The sequence below is a fragment of the Fomitopsis serialis genome, assembly GCF_022376445.1.
Source record: "Fomitopsis serialis strain Sig1Antser10 chromosome Unknown B0H18scaffold_71, whole genome shotgun sequence".
NCBI lineage: Eukaryota > Fungi > Basidiomycota > Agaricomycetes > Polyporales > Fomitopsidaceae > Fomitopsis > Fomitopsis serialis.
In genome coordinates this window covers 1-15680 of record NW_025955031.1, presented here as the reverse complement: position 1 = coordinate 15680, position 15680 = coordinate 1, and the positions used below count along the sequence as shown (strand labels likewise).

The following is a 15680-nucleotide window of genomic DNA, read 5'->3' as shown; positions in this document are numbered from 1 at the left end:
AAGGACCATCATCATCAGGCCGCTTCGCTAATTTGTTGTGCGGTCTCAACGTACAGAATGATCCCTCGGCCGCAACGCGGGTCGAGATGCTGCAGCACGCATGACCATTTGTTGGGAATTGAAGCTTGAGGACTTGGAGGGACGGCAGTAAGTTATGTCGGTTATGTGCTCGAGACAGACATTCGCTTGTTCTAGGTAGCATGGGTTTTCGACAATACGGGGTGTGGCATCCAATTGTATTAGGGCACGGGCACTGCGTGTGTCAATAGGACACTTGTGTTTCGTCTTAGTCAACCCGCAAGCTCATGGTCGCCATGAGCAGTTGAATCAATGGCGTAGAGTCACTAACGGGTCAAGTAAGTATCGGTGACGTGCGCGTGCCAGGCCTGTGTCCGGTAACGTTGCATGTACGATGCCTGTGCCCACTGCACAACTCCGTAATTCCTGGCCCCATCTCACATGTGCTGTGTCCCCCTTGTCCATTGGCTCTCCCGAATCTCCAACATCCACCGATGGCCTACATGGCTGCAAAGCCAGCGGCACTAATTCGCAGAGCTGATGAAACTAGCATGGATTGTACGCATATCCCAGAAGTAATGTATGAAGCAATAAGTTAGCTATCGTCTGACAAGAGCGCGGCAATAAGATAGAAATGCATAAAACCGGTCAGTTGTCCATGCCCATGCTTCCTCGATGATACCCTCGAATTCTGCCTCGCTCCATGGTGACTGCGTCCGGCTGTGTTCTGTCAAAGTGAACCGTAGCACGTCTTTAACAGTTACCAGCCCGATCAATTCCCCACGGTCTTCGACAAGGATGACTCTCGGCCTAAGTACTGATGAGTAAAGGTAAAGTATTGAACAAGAAGGCGAAAACTTACCCCATTCGCTTGAACATCTGCATAGCAATCTCCAACGGGAGTTGAGGCGAGACAGTGAATGGGGTCTAGTGCAGCTACTGTGAGTATCGTCATCGGTAACGATGACCAGGAAGCACAAACTTGATTGACCCAAGGCCAGAACTTCAACACCCCAGGAGTAGCGGTCGTTTCCAGAATTTCCATTGATATGTCCTCGTCGATCCCAAGAGCAGGACCAGTTGCCATTCCTGGAAAATCAACCTGGAATTCGATCTGTATATGGTCATCCTGGTCAGATGCGAACGAGCATGGCGTGGTTGAGGAAATATTCTGCACTCGACGTGCTCTGTCTGTAGACGGATTAGCAGAAGGTTCCAGACTAAAGCACTTGCACATACCAAGCACGTATACCAATTCCACGCGGTCGATGTAGCCTAACAAGATATGATTTCCATCAGCAGAGACTACAGGGAATCCCTTGACATCGGTAGTCTTTAGTCGCTCCTCTGTACCAATCAGTACACACACTGGCCGAGGAATGCATTACTCACCGACATCACGAATGCAGATGCCAGACGCGGGTATGGTATGCAATTGCGTCTTCATGACTCTCGACACTGCTAGCCATCAGTACTTGTGACCACGAGCACGGAAACGCGACACGCACCAGGTACATCGTAAGCCTCGTCATCCCTCTCGAGGAACGGATAGCCGTTGAAGCGGATCATCTCATCTGCAATACCGGTTGTTCCAAGGAAGTCGCCGACGGCCTTCGTCACAAGTAGGACGATCTGCGAAGAGCCGTCAGAATGCGTGAGACCGGCTTAATATGACCGCCTACCATGGTCGGCAAAATGTACGTCAAAGCACCAGTCAGCTCGAACATGATGACAACAACCGTCACTGTTAACCTCATGACTCCGCTATATGAATCAATGAGCATGGGTACTGTGCAGATCTTAACATGGGGTCCCACCTGAGAGCTGCAGCAGCACCGAGGAATGCATACGTCCCAGGGGTGATACATTGCACGTCGTGCTGGCAAACGGCGAACATACTGGATTCCGGGAAAGCTCTACAACTGCCGTCAGCGTCATATATACAAGTAGGCTTCAGATGTACGTGCCTATACAGAGCCTTACCATGATCCGAGCATGCGTCCGAAGTAGCACCGATCGCCATGAGGGGACGAAGATACCCGCAGGGACCTTGCAACCATACGAGATGACCACAAGTCCAATCCGAAGGATCGTCGCAAGGAACAGAGAGTTGACCATCGGCCACTGTTCAGATGTCCTGATGAAATATTAGGACAGTTTGCAACAGCGTTGCCCGAGAAACGTACTGGCAGATGTTGTCGTAGTCGCCCTCCAGCCCTTGACATTCACGGAAGAGATGGACATGCTTTCCGTCATGTCAATCCGGACGAAACGGTTGAAGTATCCGACCATTGCCGTGATGGTTGCTAAAATGACGGCTTCGGAGACGGGGAAGCTACCCAGGTGCTTCCGTCGGAAAGCAGCCACTGTAGATTAAACTTCACCACAAAGCTCCATACAAACCCTGCGACCCTTGAGTGGCGTGTCAACGAGGAAACCACTGTAGACTTACGCCGAAGATACCCAAAATGACGAAGAACATGACTTCGAAGAAGTGCCAATCGCGATCGTAAGTCACCTGGAACAATACCAGTTTCCCGCTGCGATACGGATTCATAGCCTGTGGTGCCGAAGTGCATTGAGCGACACTCTCGAACTGCCAATAGTGACTCACAGATAATGTGACTGTCGCCATGAGCGCACAGAAAAAGCTTCTCCACATCGTTTTGATACTGAAGACGCTGCTCATCTCCTACAAATTGGCCGTCTTAGCACCGGCAGTCGAGTTGGTGATCTGCACCTACTTCGATCGAGAAGAGTACTCCACCGATCGGGGAACCGAAGGCGACCGCGACTCCAGCCGCACTGGACGCGGTCAATATTTCCCTCATTTTGCCTACGTAAAGGTGAGTTGAGATCACCAAAAGGGACACTAGTACACACACCTTGGCTCAGGTGATAACGCTTGAATAAGCTAGCAACGAGGTACCCTATGCAGCACGCGACATGCACAGAGGGACCCTCCTTACCAACTGAGAGACCCGAGGCAATGACTAGAGGCTATGACTGATTGATAGGTGACGATCGGCGAGTAGTAAGACTACACACCAACGTCATGCTCTTGATGAAGAACGTCCCGAAGCCCAGATATCCCTTCATGATGAATCCGCCGAGAATACACTTGATTTCTGAGATTCCTGACCCCGCCGCGTACTTCGCGATCGACCGTACAAGATGGGCGGCGGTAAAGCAGAATGTACCCTAGAAGGCACCTGAGCTGCGATGCGCTGGTGTTGCATGACATTATGCTTACAGCGAAGATCACGTAGATGGTCCACCGCACAGGCAGCACAGTGCTCCACCTGTGCCAGGAATCACAGCCAGCATCGTCGTTCTCTATCTCCCAGCAGCAGAACTGCCTGTTCAGCCACCACCCGTCGTGGCAGTAGCCCATTTTGAGGTCGGATAGCCAGGCAGTGATAATGGATATCAGGCAGCATTGACCCCAATGCAGACACCTGTAAGGATGCACCAACGTCAGTCGGACCTAAGGCTTGAACATAAGGCAGCGCAAAGCAGGTAGGTTGCTTGGTAGCAGTTCATTGCGCTAGGTCGCCGTAACGAAAAGGCATGAACTCCCGCACTGAACTCACCAACAACGGCGAGACTCAAATGCCCGATTCCAGGAAAACAGCTGGTCTAGAACCATGCAGCGGACGAGCCTTCCAGAGTACAGTCTCCCAGTATTACCGCGATGACATGAGGATCCTGGCATCCTCTCAATCGCTGCCAGTATCATCCCTCCCATTTCGACGCCATCGGGGGCATGTGAAAGACAACTCACCGACTAGGCTGACCACGAACCAACTCTGTGCTGCATCCGCAAAGATGGAGGACTTCGACCACGTCCACGCCCATGCGACCTCCCATCTCGACCCATGCCCAATATATGCAGAATGTAGCTTGCGTGTGTTCGGAGACGTCTGTTTCGCTCGACGATCGCATCCTGTATCCAGTCTACGACATCGTCGATTTCAGTAGGCCGTGCCGCCAAAGGCTGCGCACCTATTGTCGTGAAGTCTTCATACTTCCTACAAGGAGCAATGCGAGTTAGCTGGGAGCGCAAGAGCCACGGAAGCCGACAGCAGCTGACTGATTCGCTCGTATCTTCGTCCCGTTCGTCCGGGGAGCCATTGTGGTACTCGGCGCTCGTTCACGCGACATGCATGCCTATGAGCTGGTTTTCCGTTCAAAGATAGACACTCGCACGACCCGTGTCTTCTGTGAGCAGTGAGCTCAGAACCGAGGACGAGACGTATAGCGTGTCACGGTTGAGTCGCAAGCGCCTGCGCAGCGACCCCTTTGAGGCGCAGTCATAGCCTCAGCGTTCTGACCGCACGCGTTCAAACGCTCAATTACATAGCATGTAGTAAGTACACGAAACAGATAAACATGTAGTATTCATTCTGTAGCATGCAACACTCTGGAGATGAAGTCACAGCTAAGAAATAACCGTCGTCCACTGGCAAGTCCTTCGTGGCTGAGAGTGAAGTAGCAGGTATGTATGCTTGTGCGCGAGCAAAGTTATCTACCGTCTGTTTGCTCATCCCTGTACTGCCTGTCAGATTGCCCAACCTCGCACACACAATGCTACTCACCTTCGGCAACTATTCTGTACTCGATGAACAGCCAGTCCACCGCTGCTCGGACGCCGGTCCTTGTGACGGAGTCAACATCTCGCACCACATACAGGAGCCATACTCACCCTTCCAGTGCGGATATGCCCATTACATCGAGACTCGCCATCCGGTCTCTGCGGTGTTCTAACTCAATCTCATCCCCATACCTCCGACGAGCCGCATCCTGTTTACTCCGATACCATTCTTCGTAGTCATTGCGGATCTCTTCGACGGAGAGGCTGTGCGGGCTGTCCTGCTTGTTCGCGAGCAGCAGCAACGGAACACCGAGGATCTTGGGATTTGAAAGGACGTTGTCTTAGGACCCTTGCTCAGCATGAGCACACAGCAACAGTCGGGGCAGCGATGCGAAAGACACGTACCGAATACTTCCCAGCCTTCGCCCAATCTCTCTCGGTCCTGGGCGTCCAGGACGAAGACGACAGCATGGCAATCATCGTAGTAACGGTGCCATATGGAGCGAATACCCCTTTGACCGCCCAGGTCCCAGAACTGCAGGATGGTAGACGGTAACGTTATCTTACCCACTACACTGCCAACGTCACTTATGCCACCGACACTTGCGAAGTATATACGTACTGTTCTGACCGACTGTCGGCGCGATCTTGTCCGAAGGAAGGCCTGGAGTGTCACTGTATAGGGTCTTGATCTTCTCCAGCAATGTCTGAGGAATCTCGTTAGGGATTTGATACGAGACAAGTGTGGTAAACGCGTACTGTCTTGCCAGCGCCATCAAGGCCAAGGATAATCACCGAGAACTCCTCCTTTCTATGAGGTTTAAGCTGCAGTTTGCGTTCACGGAACACACAGCACGAACCTAGTGAAATATTCGTAGAACCCTTTGAGGAGATGATACATGGTTACATTGGTCTCTGCAGACAAGCGCGGCGCGAACATGTCCCGCCACAAGCGGGACCCAGCGCTCGCAAACGGCCGAACTATGCACGTGCCCTGCGGCCCTCGTCACCGCCGGCGAGCACAGCGACCACCACACCCTTTGAACGCTGCCCGCCACGATGGGCGTGTTGACTTCATACTACACTTATGGTCTGCCAACCTTTTGGTGACTATAATAGGCCTCTACCTTCTCTTCACTGGTGAGTACGCGTATCGCAGCTGTACCGCGAGCGGTGCTGAGCATGATACTCAGGTTCCGGTGAGGCCTTCAATGTCGGCCGTTTCTTGGAAGAGACAAGCCCATATGCTTGGGCGGCGACCGGCATCGGCCTTTGCATTGGCTTGAGCGTGCTGGGCGCTGGATGGTGCGCTCGTTGTCTGATACTTCGCAGTTGGGCTCACCTTACCTCGCCTCGTAGGGGTATTTTCATTACCGGGTCGTCCATCCTTGGTGGGGGCGTTCGGGCTCCCCGGATCCGAACTAAGAACCTCATCAGGTATGCAATTCCATTCCGATGGACGACGCAGTCGCCTGACTCACCTGTCCAGTATCATCTTCTGTGAAGTCGTGGCCATCTACGGTGTCGTAAGTTTGCTTGCTCGCAACATGATCCTGTCCCTCTCCTTACACCACACAGATCATTGGCATTGTCTACTCCGCGAAGATTACGAACGTTCCCGAGGCGGAGCTCTATACCCGCGAGAACTACTTCACCGGTATGATCTCGTGCATTGACACCGCCCGTACATTCTCTAAACATCCGCGGCCCATCTGCAGGCTATGCGCTTTTCTGGGGAGGGCTCACCGTAGGCGCGTGCAACCTCCTGTGCGGCGTCTGTGTGGGCATCACTGGGTCGACGGCTGCACTGGCCGATGCCGCCGACCCGGACTTGTTCGTGAAGATCCTCATCGTGGAGGTATTCGGGAGCATCATGGGTCTCTTCGGGCTCATCGGTACGTCTCCACCACTCCTTGAATTCGTCTTCTGAGATGCTTACGTGTGTATCCCTTGCAGTCGGACTGCTCATGATTAGCCAAGCGAATGAATTCAAGGGCGGAGGAACCGTGCCAGTGGCGCCCGCTGTCGCATCGCCCTACGTGCATCGATACGTCGACTTGTGATCACTGTCATAGGATAACTTAATGGAAGGCTGACAATCAATGTCCTTTTGCGCGTCCTCTCCGGCAACTCAACTATGTGCGGTGGGAATTGGGAGTGATACACCGCGACATCTTCTGACAGAGGTAGACGTGAGTCTCTTGATTCATGACCGCGGGAGAACGACAGTAGATTCCGGCGTAGGGTTGTATCCGGACCATGAATGATACAGGTTGCGTCTATTACGTGGTAAAGAAAGGTATCGAATCAAGACTCAATGTTAACGATACAGATGCCTACTACAGGATGTTACAGTTAAAGAATTTGTGGTTTGTGAATACAGTATCTTCCAAGAGGGTAGTGAGTGTGTCGTGAGCAGAGCATGATAGAGCGTAACGAGAGCTATATGACAGCGAGATAAAAACCAATGTTTCATGCAAAGTGAGTCTCCAGTCCAACACCCAGAGAATTCGTTAATACTTGACGCCCTCGAACCAGTTCAAGGGTGGCGTCCTGAGCGGAAACCCTTCAGGCGAACAAATGATAGGGCGATCTGTAGTGTTGGCGCGAGAATGGCCATATGGTTGCACGACGACAGATGCCGTCTCCACCGTGCAATCGTCCTTGAAGAGATCCTCCTCGTCCTCAATGTCTTCGTCGTCATCCGTGGGAGGACTGGTCGACGATGCGAGGTCGCTCGTCATGACTCGGAGCGCCTCAATGTCCTCCCGCGTGAATAGCACCGGGAGTCGCTCGCGCGGGGCCCGCGACTGCAACTGAGGCTGGCTTGCAGCACGTCTAAGGTCAGGCACGGGGCGGAACGGAAGCGGTAATACGGGGTTGAGCTGCGACTGCGTCGCCCGAATGGGATCCCTGGGTCCGCGAAGCATGTGCGTCTTGCCACGGCTTAGGAGATGAGTGGGAGACGTTCGGTGCATCGTGAACGACGTGTCCACGAACACTTGGCTGTGATCTTCGACAGATCCCACATCGAGACCTGTATAAGTTAACGGATCAGTGACTAATACGAATGACGCTTCCAAGGTAGGACCCTGACCTGTGAGGGAGACGTTGAGACCTTTCAGGGCATCGTCGAGCTTTTTGAGGAAGGCAGGAGACGTAGACAAGTCCGCCGAGGGTGGAGAGGACTGCGGCGAGGAGTGCGGTGTAGGTGGGCCGGGCGAGAACTCTGACAGTTCCGACAAGTCTGATTGAGTTGAGCGCCGCTCGTATGCACCACGTCTCTGGGCCACACCGCCCATATGCTTTCCGATATCCGCTGCCCATTGGCCAATGTCGACCCCTTGCTTCTCAGACCTCGGAAGGATGGTTTCATTGGTACCAGGACCTGAGGATACCTGTCGGATGCCTAGACAGCGATGCACGGTTGTCAGGCCGATGCTAGACAGTGGCAACATGACGGAACACGGCGCACCATAATTCTCATCGTCAATCGTGGTTTCCCATGATGATCCGTGTGGTTTCGACACGGAGCCAATGAGAGCCGCATGTCTGTCGGAAGAGGCAAGGGGGAAACGACTGTAGGAGGACGAAGACGAGGAAGAGTTGCATGCCGGCGGCGAACCGCAGAGTTCCGCTCCGGCATAGTGGCCCTCGGCGCGCTGCTGTGAACGGCTATGTATAGCCGAACTTCCACCTATCAAACACCGAGGTTGTGAGCATCCGGTCCCTGAGGTGGAATGGGGGGCTGGACGTACACGGAAGGCTGTCAGAAACGTCTGCGTGTCTGGTGACTGCCCCTCGTTGCTCCGCGTGCCTGTACTCGGAAGCTCTCATCTGGGCGCTCTCGATACTGGCCCGGGAGCGCCGGACGACCTCCTGCATCGATAGTGTCAGAGTCGAGTCGCAACGCAGTGCCGAGGTGCTGCTCACCCTCACTTCCGAGTACAGGGACTGGGCGCGAGACTTGTATCGGGATGCTCGTGAAACGACCTCAAAGCTCAGCCTCTCCGGGCTCTGGGCAAAGTCCGAGAGATCGTCTCGTTCCACCACAAGCCTGTGGAAAAGCAGGTGAAACTCGGAAGTCGTAGTATCGTGTGAGCTCAACGTACCCGTCGTTCATGGTCTGCAGATCCCATACCTCTGCGTCGGAGAGTAGCCCCCGCTGCGCACGCATGCGAGCCAGTGCGTCCTCCCTGTACCTCTCGCCTTGCTTGAGTGACTCTTCGAAAGTCGCTTTCCAAAAGTCCCGCAGGTCCTCGATGGGCGAGCGCGCGCTGACTGGCGATTCACTGGACGCTGTACGAGAACGACGAGGAGAGGTGGGGAACACGAGAGTGCTGAGGTATCTCTTGAGAGCCATAGTCTCATGGAAGAGTGAGGAGAGCAAAGGATCGCAGAGGCCGGCCTGCTTTAAAGAGTATGATGGAGCATCATGATGTCTGTGCTTCTAATAGATGAGTAGGCCAACTGAGGTCACACCTCACAGCCACGACACACGTCAAGTCCGTTGTCCAGGCCATGGTGACCGCGTAGCAGAATACAACGGGAAGGGGCCCGGCGACGCCACGTTGGAGCCTGCCGTACGTTAGCGTGATCCAGTGTAGGCGAGTATGGGTCCCATCGTCGCCTCGGAAGAACGTTCCTGAAACAGACTCAATTTGCTTCCGCGAAGGGTCGGGGTTTCGATCGACGGGCCTCGTTGTTCAGAGCCGCCCCGTTGTATGGGCCAGCAAATCAGAACGGGCGCATCGAAAATTGCTCGGTGTCGTTCGCAACGAGGGCCCCTTGCAAAGAACAAGGATGCTCGAATCAGGAACACTCACACAATACGACTTGCCAAACTGGGATTCGTGAGATATCCACGGCCGAAGCGGCAGCACGGTTGTAGTCACATCGTGACGGGCCTACGCCGTACAGTGACAAGTGCGGCCGCGGCGCTGTGCTACGACTCCGCTCTTCCACGAAGTTGCGTCGATTGGCAGCTCGAAGAGCCTGAACCGTGTGCTGAATCTCAGTCCGTGTCAACTGGCTGGCAACCTGGAAAAAGGAAATAGCTGCCTGCGTGCGCGTGAACCTTATGCGACTCGGACCTGCGTTGCTTCCAGTGCGAACTTGGCGGACACTCACCGGACCATGCATGCACGTAGAACGGAACCCACGTTGGCGAGCCGTCGATTGAGGCGTTGTGAAATCTCTATTGGAGCGTTAACAACATCGCATTAGACAACGGTAGCATTGGGCCATACTCCCCAAATAGTACGTGCGAATGGACCATTGCGCCATGCCTACGTACCCGCAGGCTTTGATATCACGACCGTACTTGCACGGAGCAACCGACAAGGGGACTCGCGTACCTGCCACGACCCTTGCCATCGACCCGTCGGGGTAAGACCACGAGGCAATAGCTCGGAAGACCCAAGACTATCACGGATGTGCCTGACGTTCACGCCGCCTTATGCCTTCCTGACAACATTCACTTCATGCATGCCGTATGAGCTCGGACCATTTTAAAAAAAGGATTGACGGGTTTCGATTATGGATTGCAGAGGGCGACGGCGGCTCGGCGGCGAGTCTAGAAAACGGCTGATAGTGGACGACTGCGCGCGGCACATCGTAGTTATCAGCGTTTACAAGTACTCGCCCACGGAAAGGAAGCAGTGACCGACCTTATGTAGCCATAAGCCAAATTCCCTGCGAGTCGCGTCAAGTTGGCCCAGTCAATACTACACTGGCAGTGGTACAAGAGAGGTGAAAATGCAGTCGTATCAGTAGCAAACAGTCTAGCACCTCGTTATTTTTTATACCCAGAAGTTAGGGATGGAAAAGTCGGAAGTGATAGGTCGACGTTGGGTCTCGGACGTTGGGTCTCGGACGTCTTGTTCACGTTCAACGTTCACGACGACGACGCGTCCCTGACGCGGTCCGTCACGCGTGACCTTCTTGTGACATGTCGCGTTCTGTCGCGTTTCCCTCCGAGTCGGGCCCGTCTTTGCTCCTGGCTCCGCCCGCAGTCTCCTTTTGCCATTGGCCTCCTCGAACCTCAGGCATGCGCGTCCTCTACCACCGTCTTCCTTGACCATGCATTGAAATTGCTGCAACGCCAAGTTGCTCTAATAAAGCCCCGCTAGCGGTACTTGTCCAGATCACATAGCAGAGTTCGTCTGTGGCATGTTGGCGAATTCTCAACTCTGCGACGCTCGCTGTTCAACGTCATGCATTGTGCTGCGGTGTCCTACTCCTTCCTGGCATCTCATTTCTGTCTATGTACTGCGCACGCAGCGACCCGGATACGGGCCTACGGATGTGGCCCAATCCAAAGACAAGCTGAGCCAAATGATTACCGTGGCGTGTAAGTTTGCCTACCAGGCAACGTACCTCGTGTTCTCACTATCATTACAACGTTAGCTTGCTCCTACTCGGCGCCGGTGCCGGAAGTGTGGAGTTTGAACGTTTGAACAGCCACATGGAGGTACGGGTCTGCGCAATCGTGGGCTTCAGCCAGTGCAGCTGCAGTGTCACAAATGATGGGTCCTCAGTCAGCTCTGCTAAGCTGAACGTTTTGCGTTCACTTACTGATCGCTACAAGGCAGTCCCTATTAGGTCGCTGGTATGTTTACGTCAGTATTATGTTCAAAGTGAGCTTTGTGGTACTGATCATCAGTGTCCTTTAGTATGGCGGGCGTTTCAGGCGGTGCAGTAACATCTTGGGTGAGCAGCTGTCCCTGGTATACATATGTGCACTCGGTGAGCTGTGCTCGCCGCGAACGCCTGCGTAGTCGTAGAGCCACCAAAGAGCACAAGTGTTGTGTTTGATGTCAGTGGTGCGGGGCTGCAGGGAGACATTGTAGAGAGATACAGATACTCTGTCTGGAGTTTTTTTTTTCATCTTCAGGCGTCCAGTGCAGGGCCCATGCGAGAACCAGCTGCGTTTCGACCCCACGCAGATCTTAGTGAGTACGTTCAAACCTAATAAAATCATTCCTGCGGAACGCTGACTCCATTGACTACTGCTGTACGCGGCTGCGGTGGCAGGCCAGGTCGTAACCGCTGTCGGAAACATTACCTCTCCTGATGTCGTACAAACCACTGCCAATGGATCTCGGAGGTGATCTATAAGGTCACTTCGACATGTACTACACGCTTCACTCCGCATGAACTGGAGCTGCTGTCCCATTAAAGACGCAATTGAAAGGTACGTGGCTCGGTCATCCCTTTGTTAGACGTTGAGCACTACGACGTATGTAAACGGGACTTGGGTCAGATGTCTCTAGAGTACGCGTACAGTATGTATGCAACATCTAGTACGTCAAACTGTGATTGGCATATAATATAGAACACGTACACTCGCCGACCTCTTCAACGATTTGTTCGGTCAGGATTCTTAGGACTTCCCGACATGCCGACCTTGACCAAAGTGTAGATGGTAGCGGTAGTATGATATATGACACGTATAGTACAGTCATTAGAAGAATCATAAGTAAGTCGCTTAGGATTAGTATGCCAATCAATAAGTGAGTAAGTAACTTCGTTAGATGGTAAGTTAAGGAAGTCAGTGAACTACTGTAATAGTGGAACTCTGAGGCGGATCAATTAAACCGGTCACGCGTCACGGCGCGATCTCGCGGGAGTCGAGTCCGCGCGCTGCGCAACGCCGCGCAGACTGCCGCGCAGTCCGCTACAACACCTATTTGAAGCGATCTATCATTCTGCGCCGCCCCAAGCTTCACCTCAATCTACCACCATGTCGGGCGACGCAAGCTCCCAAGAACACCCAGCTACGCATGGTGCGGCATCTCCATTCGATCGCTGCACTGCAATGGTGGCATTGACGCGTGAAACATCCCGCCAGATGCCTCAGCAACCGCCACAGATACCTCACTCAACCTGGGCGCTGACCCTGGTGGAGACGAGGAGACTCCTGAACTGCCACCTCGCCTTGATTCTCGCGCTGAAGCATCCGTAGCTCCGTCGACCGAGCATGGTCCCGAAGCACCCGCCCCGACGGAGAATGAGCATCCGCAAGTCGCGTTGCTGCGAGGGATGTTCCCGGATTTCGATACTCTTATCCTGTATGCAACCTTCATGCTCGACTACGCGCGAAGCTCTGACCACTCGCGTGCATATAGCCAGTCCGTGCTCGAGTCCGTCAACTACGATCAAGACAGCGCGATCGATGTCTTGCTGGGGATGAGCGATCCGGACTACGTATCGTCCGCCACTCACGAGCAGCCTGTACGTTTTCTTCACTGTGGCTATGCTATATGTTCCTGATCCGTGTCGTGTTTCAGCAACACCACGACCTCGCCCTCGACGAGCAGCTCGCTCGGCAGCTTGCTTTGGAGGATCAGCAGCAGCAGCACGCGTCGGGCCAGTCATGGCCTCGGAGGAATGACGTGCCTTATCAACCAAGGCAGCAGGGACCTCAGGGACCACAGCAGCAGCAACAGCAGTACGTGACGGGGAACGAGCGCGGCGACCTCCAGGAGTTCCAGGAGACACTGGGCAAGATGGCTGAAAGTGAGTCCTTGATTTCTCCGTAGCATGTTCTAGTTTCATTTGCGACTGGTCGACTGACGTGCAACGTGCTGGGTAGGTGGTAAACGGACGTTCAGCTCGATCGTCACAAAGGCGAAAGCGAAGATCACAGAGTTGAACGAACAATACAACCAACGGTGCGCATACATTCAGCAGGCTCCTTCAAGTGCTCATGTGAAGATCAGGTCGGGCCAACCCCCAGTCAATCAGACCAGCCAGAGGGGCCCCGCTTCTTCATCGCAGGTCGACCGACACACAGCATCGCAGGCCGTCGCACAGCAATATTACGGCTCCAACAACCCTAACGCCCCGTACGACGTGCAAACACCGCCGGCCGCACTGTACAACCAGCAGCCCCAGTCAAGCACTGACGTCCGGGGATACGACGTTGGTTCTACTGGTGAGCCCGCCAACTGCATTATCCGTGATGCCGAATTGACTTGGGGGCACTTCGTAGCATCTCTACCTTCGACGCCAGGCGCCCGCACGTCGAGCCCACCAGCGACAAGCCGGATATCGATGTCTTCGCCCCGTCCCTCAGGTGAGGTCCCCCAGCCGCCGCGGACGTCTACCGGTAGCCCCATCGACGCAGGTAAGCCTTGTATTCCAGCCGTTCCATGCCGTTCTGCCCTACCCCTACCCGGCATGTCTTACACTCGCGCCCGTGCCTGTTCCTGAAAGCCACAAGAACGTATGCTCACAGCCGCGTGGCGTTGACAGCGAAACTCGGACTGCTCCCGAAACGCCCCGTGTCGCTGCTGATACCGCAGTCGACCACCGGCGCGGGGGCGATGCAGCGCCAGGAGAGCGAGGACGAGCTGGAGTATGTGGAGAACCCGTTTGAGGAGGGCGAAGGGAAGCGTTAATGCTGAAAGTTGGGTGGAGTATTTATGGATAATTTGAGATGGGATGGACTGCTGATTAGTACTTGTGTATGGAGTATGTGGGCGATGTTGTAAGATTGGCGGAATCTTGTACCGAAACTACATACTCGTCCGTGACATTGAGGTCGATACTGAGCTGCTCCACGTATTGTCATCGACTTGGATGCTACGCTACAGGCAGCCGTGCACTGCTGTCAGAACACATTGACACGTTGGAGTTACACAGAAGGTTGTACTGTCGTTGCCTCGACCTGTACTCATCAGCATCGAGCCCTGTAAATCACCTGTACAACCCACATCACCGTGATGAGGCACATCGTGCACTCAGAGTTCACATGCGTTGCATGATGTCTTACAAAAGGGTCAGAGGTGTGTGTAGTGGGTAGCTGTGCACTGGATCCATTTCGGTTGGGAAGGTCAACGAGTTGCAGTTCTTCGCCAGACAGACCGAGGAATAACACTGAGGGCATTGGCAAGCGCGGCCCGATACCCACGTCAATTGAGAGTGCTTGAGTGCTTGACGGAATGATGATGGCAAACTCATATTTCTTCCTCTTTCCGTAGAGCAGATGGGTACTGTACACGGGCATTGATACGTCAGGTTGGGCCACCGCCAAACTGTTTTTCTTTGAGAAAGAGGTCTTCTATTTGCCGACCTGTATCTTCAGGTCTATCCACAGTGTGTCCTATGATCCGCGGGTCATGGAATATCTCAAAGTCATTCCCACCCTGAGGAAAATGTTGTCTGTACATATGACTACGAGGGGCGACAAACGTCAGATCACATACCTCGTGCGTCTTGTCACCGAAGTAGTGAATCTCGCTGTACCCTTCTCCCTCGAGATGCCGGAGTGCGTAAGTCTTGTCCCATCCACGCGGGAAAACGTCAAAGGATGTGCGCCCTCCGATCGCGCACACAAGGTTGTAAGCAGGAAGCGCATCCTTGAGCGCTTGTATCATCTTGGTGCGTACTTGATGGACCTAGTCGTCGTTCGTGAGCTACAACGTGTTTGGCGATGTCAGCAGACAGCTAGCCTTGTCATACTCGTCGAACATGTCCTGCTCCTGTGTTCTACGACTAGATAAGTGACGGTACGCGGGTCTCAAATGACCCAACTCTGAACTGACGTCGTGTTGCGTCCCTGCGGACAGACATTGATCAGTCCATCGCGAAATTCCACAAAGGTACCTCTGAGATGTGGCACGCTGTCAGCAATTGGGAGCTCAGATGGTAAGCCGAAGACCACTGACCTCTTGATCGGTATATCGATATCGGCGATGTACCGCAGAATGAAATTGACTAAATTCTTGTAACGATCCTCGCCGATCAGATCGACGAAGCGTTCGTGCGGCAGTTTGAGTCCTCTCTTATATGCAATGAGGCCGCATTCAGCGAACACGTAGTCAAAGTCCTCTGATACTACGATCTCGTTGAGCATGGATTTCAGACTACATACGGATAGAAATATTCACCTTGAGAACCCAATTGCCAGCAGAGCTTCCTGTAGGTCGAGCCTCCTATAAATCCTACATCCATGACGCCGCGCAGCTGTCGGAGTGTAGCCATTGTAGATGGCGCAGCCACCTAAGTATCCGCCCAGTGAGTCGTAGGTGGCCACATGTAGAGTTTTCGGGGATAGACGAGA

General features: G+C 53.8%; 7 protein-coding genes across 7 annotated transcripts; 3 read left to right on the top strand and 4 right to left on the bottom strand.

Moving 5' to 3' along the window:
- Nucleotides 1-407: 407 nt before the first annotated feature.
- B0H18DRAFT_1025122 (chloride channel) lies at nt 408-4294 on the bottom strand. The gene is made up of 20 exons (XM_048029738.1): nt 4112-4294; nt 4024-4049; nt 3956-3975; nt 3799-3920; nt 3272-3476; nt 3067-3219; nt 2904-3018; nt 2759-2854; nt 2467-2643; nt 2248-2384; nt 2205-2227; nt 2058-2155; nt 1836-1932; nt 1701-1782; nt 1527-1650; nt 1411-1476; nt 1258-1365; nt 1001-1209; nt 881-945; nt 408-828 (listed from the first exon to the last, which is right to left on the bottom strand). Exons 1-20 carry the CDS (start codon nt 4180-4182, stop codon nt 618-620), a joined length of 2205 nt encoding a protein of 734 aa, XP_047889987.1. The 5' UTR covers nt 4183-4294; the 3' UTR covers nt 408-617.
- A 314-nt stretch (nt 4295-4608) lies between these two features.
- Nucleotides 4609-5513, bottom strand: B0H18DRAFT_881322 (P-loop containing nucleoside triphosphate hydrolase protein; the record flags this gene model as incomplete). The annotated part of the gene is made up of 6 exons (XM_048040835.1): nt 4609-4675; nt 4724-4952; nt 5018-5182; nt 5235-5319; nt 5372-5423; nt 5473-5513. The coding sequence occupies 6 exons, from the start codon at nt 5511-5513 to the stop codon at nt 4609-4611; spliced, it is 639 nt and encodes a 212-aa protein (XP_047889986.1).
- Nucleotides 5514-5617: 104 nt separating this feature from the next.
- B0H18DRAFT_1025109 (ATP synthase subunit C-domain-containing protein) lies at nt 5618-6740 on the top strand. Its single transcript, XM_048029737.1, has 8 exons — nt 5618-5702; nt 5732-5752; nt 5806-5917; nt 5972-6049; nt 6102-6138; nt 6191-6269; nt 6331-6507; nt 6569-6740. The coding sequence occupies exons 1-8, from the start codon at nt 5672-5674 to the stop codon at nt 6673-6675; spliced, it is 642 nt and encodes a 213-aa protein (XP_047889985.1). The 5' UTR covers nt 5618-5671; the 3' UTR covers nt 6676-6740.
- Nucleotides 6741-9392, bottom strand: B0H18DRAFT_1025105 (uncharacterized protein). The gene is made up of 6 exons (XM_048029736.1): nt 8725-9392; nt 8546-8669; nt 8371-8491; nt 8088-8309; nt 7710-8021; nt 6741-7649 (listed from the first exon to the last, which is right to left on the bottom strand). Exons 1-6 carry the CDS (start codon nt 8973-8975, stop codon nt 7126-7128), a joined length of 1554 nt encoding a protein of 517 aa, XP_047889984.1. The 5' UTR covers nt 8976-9392; the 3' UTR covers nt 6741-7125.
- A 1217-nt stretch (nt 9393-10609) lies between these two features.
- On the top strand, nt 10610-12028 carry B0H18DRAFT_1025100 (uncharacterized protein). Its single transcript, XM_048029735.1, has 7 exons — nt 10610-10964; nt 11021-11222; nt 11287-11323; nt 11392-11565; nt 11648-11807; nt 11877-11898; nt 11949-12028. Exons 1-5 carry the CDS (start codon nt 10828-10830, stop codon nt 11722-11724), a joined length of 627 nt encoding a protein of 208 aa, XP_047889983.1. The 5' UTR covers nt 10610-10827; the 3' UTR covers nt 11725-11807; nt 11877-11898; nt 11949-12028.
- A 241-nt stretch (nt 12029-12269) lies between these two features.
- Nucleotides 12270-14244, top strand: B0H18DRAFT_1025091 (uncharacterized protein). The gene is made up of 8 exons (XM_048029734.1): nt 12270-12399; nt 12465-12684; nt 12742-12847; nt 12904-13132; nt 13209-13287; nt 13336-13550; nt 13608-13742; nt 13871-14244. The coding sequence occupies exons 1-8, from the start codon at nt 12357-12359 to the stop codon at nt 14014-14016; spliced, it is 1173 nt and encodes a 390-aa protein (XP_047889982.1). The 5' UTR covers nt 12270-12356; the 3' UTR covers nt 14017-14244.
- Nucleotides 14245-14437: 193 nt separating this feature from the next.
- B0H18DRAFT_1025075 (phosphomannomutase) lies at nt 14438-15680 on the bottom strand. Its single transcript, XM_048029733.1, has 6 exons — nt 15508-15680; nt 15286-15454; nt 15163-15225; nt 15070-15106; nt 14824-15015; nt 14438-14763 (listed from the first exon to the last, which is right to left on the bottom strand). The coding sequence occupies exons 1-6, from the start codon at nt 15599-15601 to the stop codon at nt 14632-14634; spliced, it is 687 nt and encodes a 228-aa protein (XP_047889981.1). The 5' UTR covers nt 15602-15680; the 3' UTR covers nt 14438-14631.

Bases quoted from the DNA above. Each gene is read 5' to 3' on its own strand.
- B0H18DRAFT_1025105 (XM_048029736.1), bottom strand. From the start codon at position 8,975: ATGGCTCTCAAGAGATACCTCAGCACTCTCGTGTTCCCCACCTCTCCT. The intron at 8,492-8,545 runs GTGAGCAGCACC...CTATCGATGCAG, and splicing joins CCCTGTACTCGGAAGTGAGG to GAGGTCGTCCGGCGCTCCCG. The intron at 8,022-8,087 runs GTGCGCCGTGTT...ATCGCTGTCTAG, and splicing joins GATTGACGATGAGAATTATG to GCATCCGACAGGTATCCTCA.
- B0H18DRAFT_1025091 (XM_048029734.1), top strand. From the start codon at position 12,357: ATGTCGGGCGACGCAAGCTCCCAAGAACACCCAGCTACGCATG. The intron at 12,685-12,741 runs GTATGCAACCTT...GCGTGCATATAG, and splicing joins GATTTCGATACTCTTATCCT to CCAGTCCGTGCTCGAGTCCG. The intron at 13,133-13,208 runs GTGAGTCCTTGA...CGTGCTGGGTAG, and splicing joins ACTGGGCAAGATGGCTGAAA to GTGGTAAACGGACGTTCAGC.
- B0H18DRAFT_1025109 (XM_048029737.1), top strand. From the start codon at position 5,672: ATGGGCGTGTTGACTTCATACTACACTTATG. The intron at 5,753-5,805 runs GTGAGTACGCGT...CATGATACTCAG, and splicing joins CCTCTACCTTCTCTTCACTG to GTTCCGGTGAGGCCTTCAAT. The intron at 5,918-5,971 runs GTGCGCTCGTTG...CTCGCCTCGTAG, and splicing joins AGCGTGCTGGGCGCTGGATG to GGGTATTTTCATTACCGGGT.
- B0H18DRAFT_1025122 (XM_048029738.1), bottom strand. From the start codon at position 4,182: ATGTCGCGTGAACGAGCGCCGAGTACCACAATGGCTCCCCGGACGAAC. The intron at 3,220-3,271 runs GTAAGCATAATG...GGTGCCTTCTAG, and splicing joins CCATCTACGTGATCTTCGCT to GGTACATTCTGCTTTACCGC. The intron at 1,651-1,700 runs GTAGGCGGTCAT...GGCTCTTCGCAG, and splicing joins CGTACATTTTGCCGACCATG to ATCGTCCTACTTGTGACGAA.
- B0H18DRAFT_1025100 (XM_048029735.1), top strand. From the start codon at position 10,828: ATGCATTGTGCTGCGGTGTCCTACTCCTTCCTGGCATCTCATTTCTGT. The intron at 10,965-11,020 runs GTAAGTTTGCCT...TTACAACGTTAG, and splicing joins CCAAATGATTACCGTGGCGT to CTTGCTCCTACTCGGCGCCG. The intron at 11,223-11,286 runs GTATGTTTACGT...AGTGTCCTTTAG, and splicing joins CAGTCCCTATTAGGTCGCTG to TATGGCGGGCGTTTCAGGCG.
- B0H18DRAFT_1025075 (XM_048029733.1), bottom strand. From the start codon at position 15,601: ATGGCTACACTCCGACAGCTGCGCGGCGTCATGGATGTAGGATTTATA. The intron at 15,455-15,507 runs GTGAATATTTCT...ACGAGATCGTAG, and splicing joins CTGGCAATTGGGTTCTCAAG to TATCAGAGGACTTTGACTAC. The intron at 15,107-15,162 runs GTCAGTTCAGAG...ATCTAGTCGTAG, and splicing joins CCGCAGGGACGCAACACGAC to AACACAGGAGCAGGACATGT.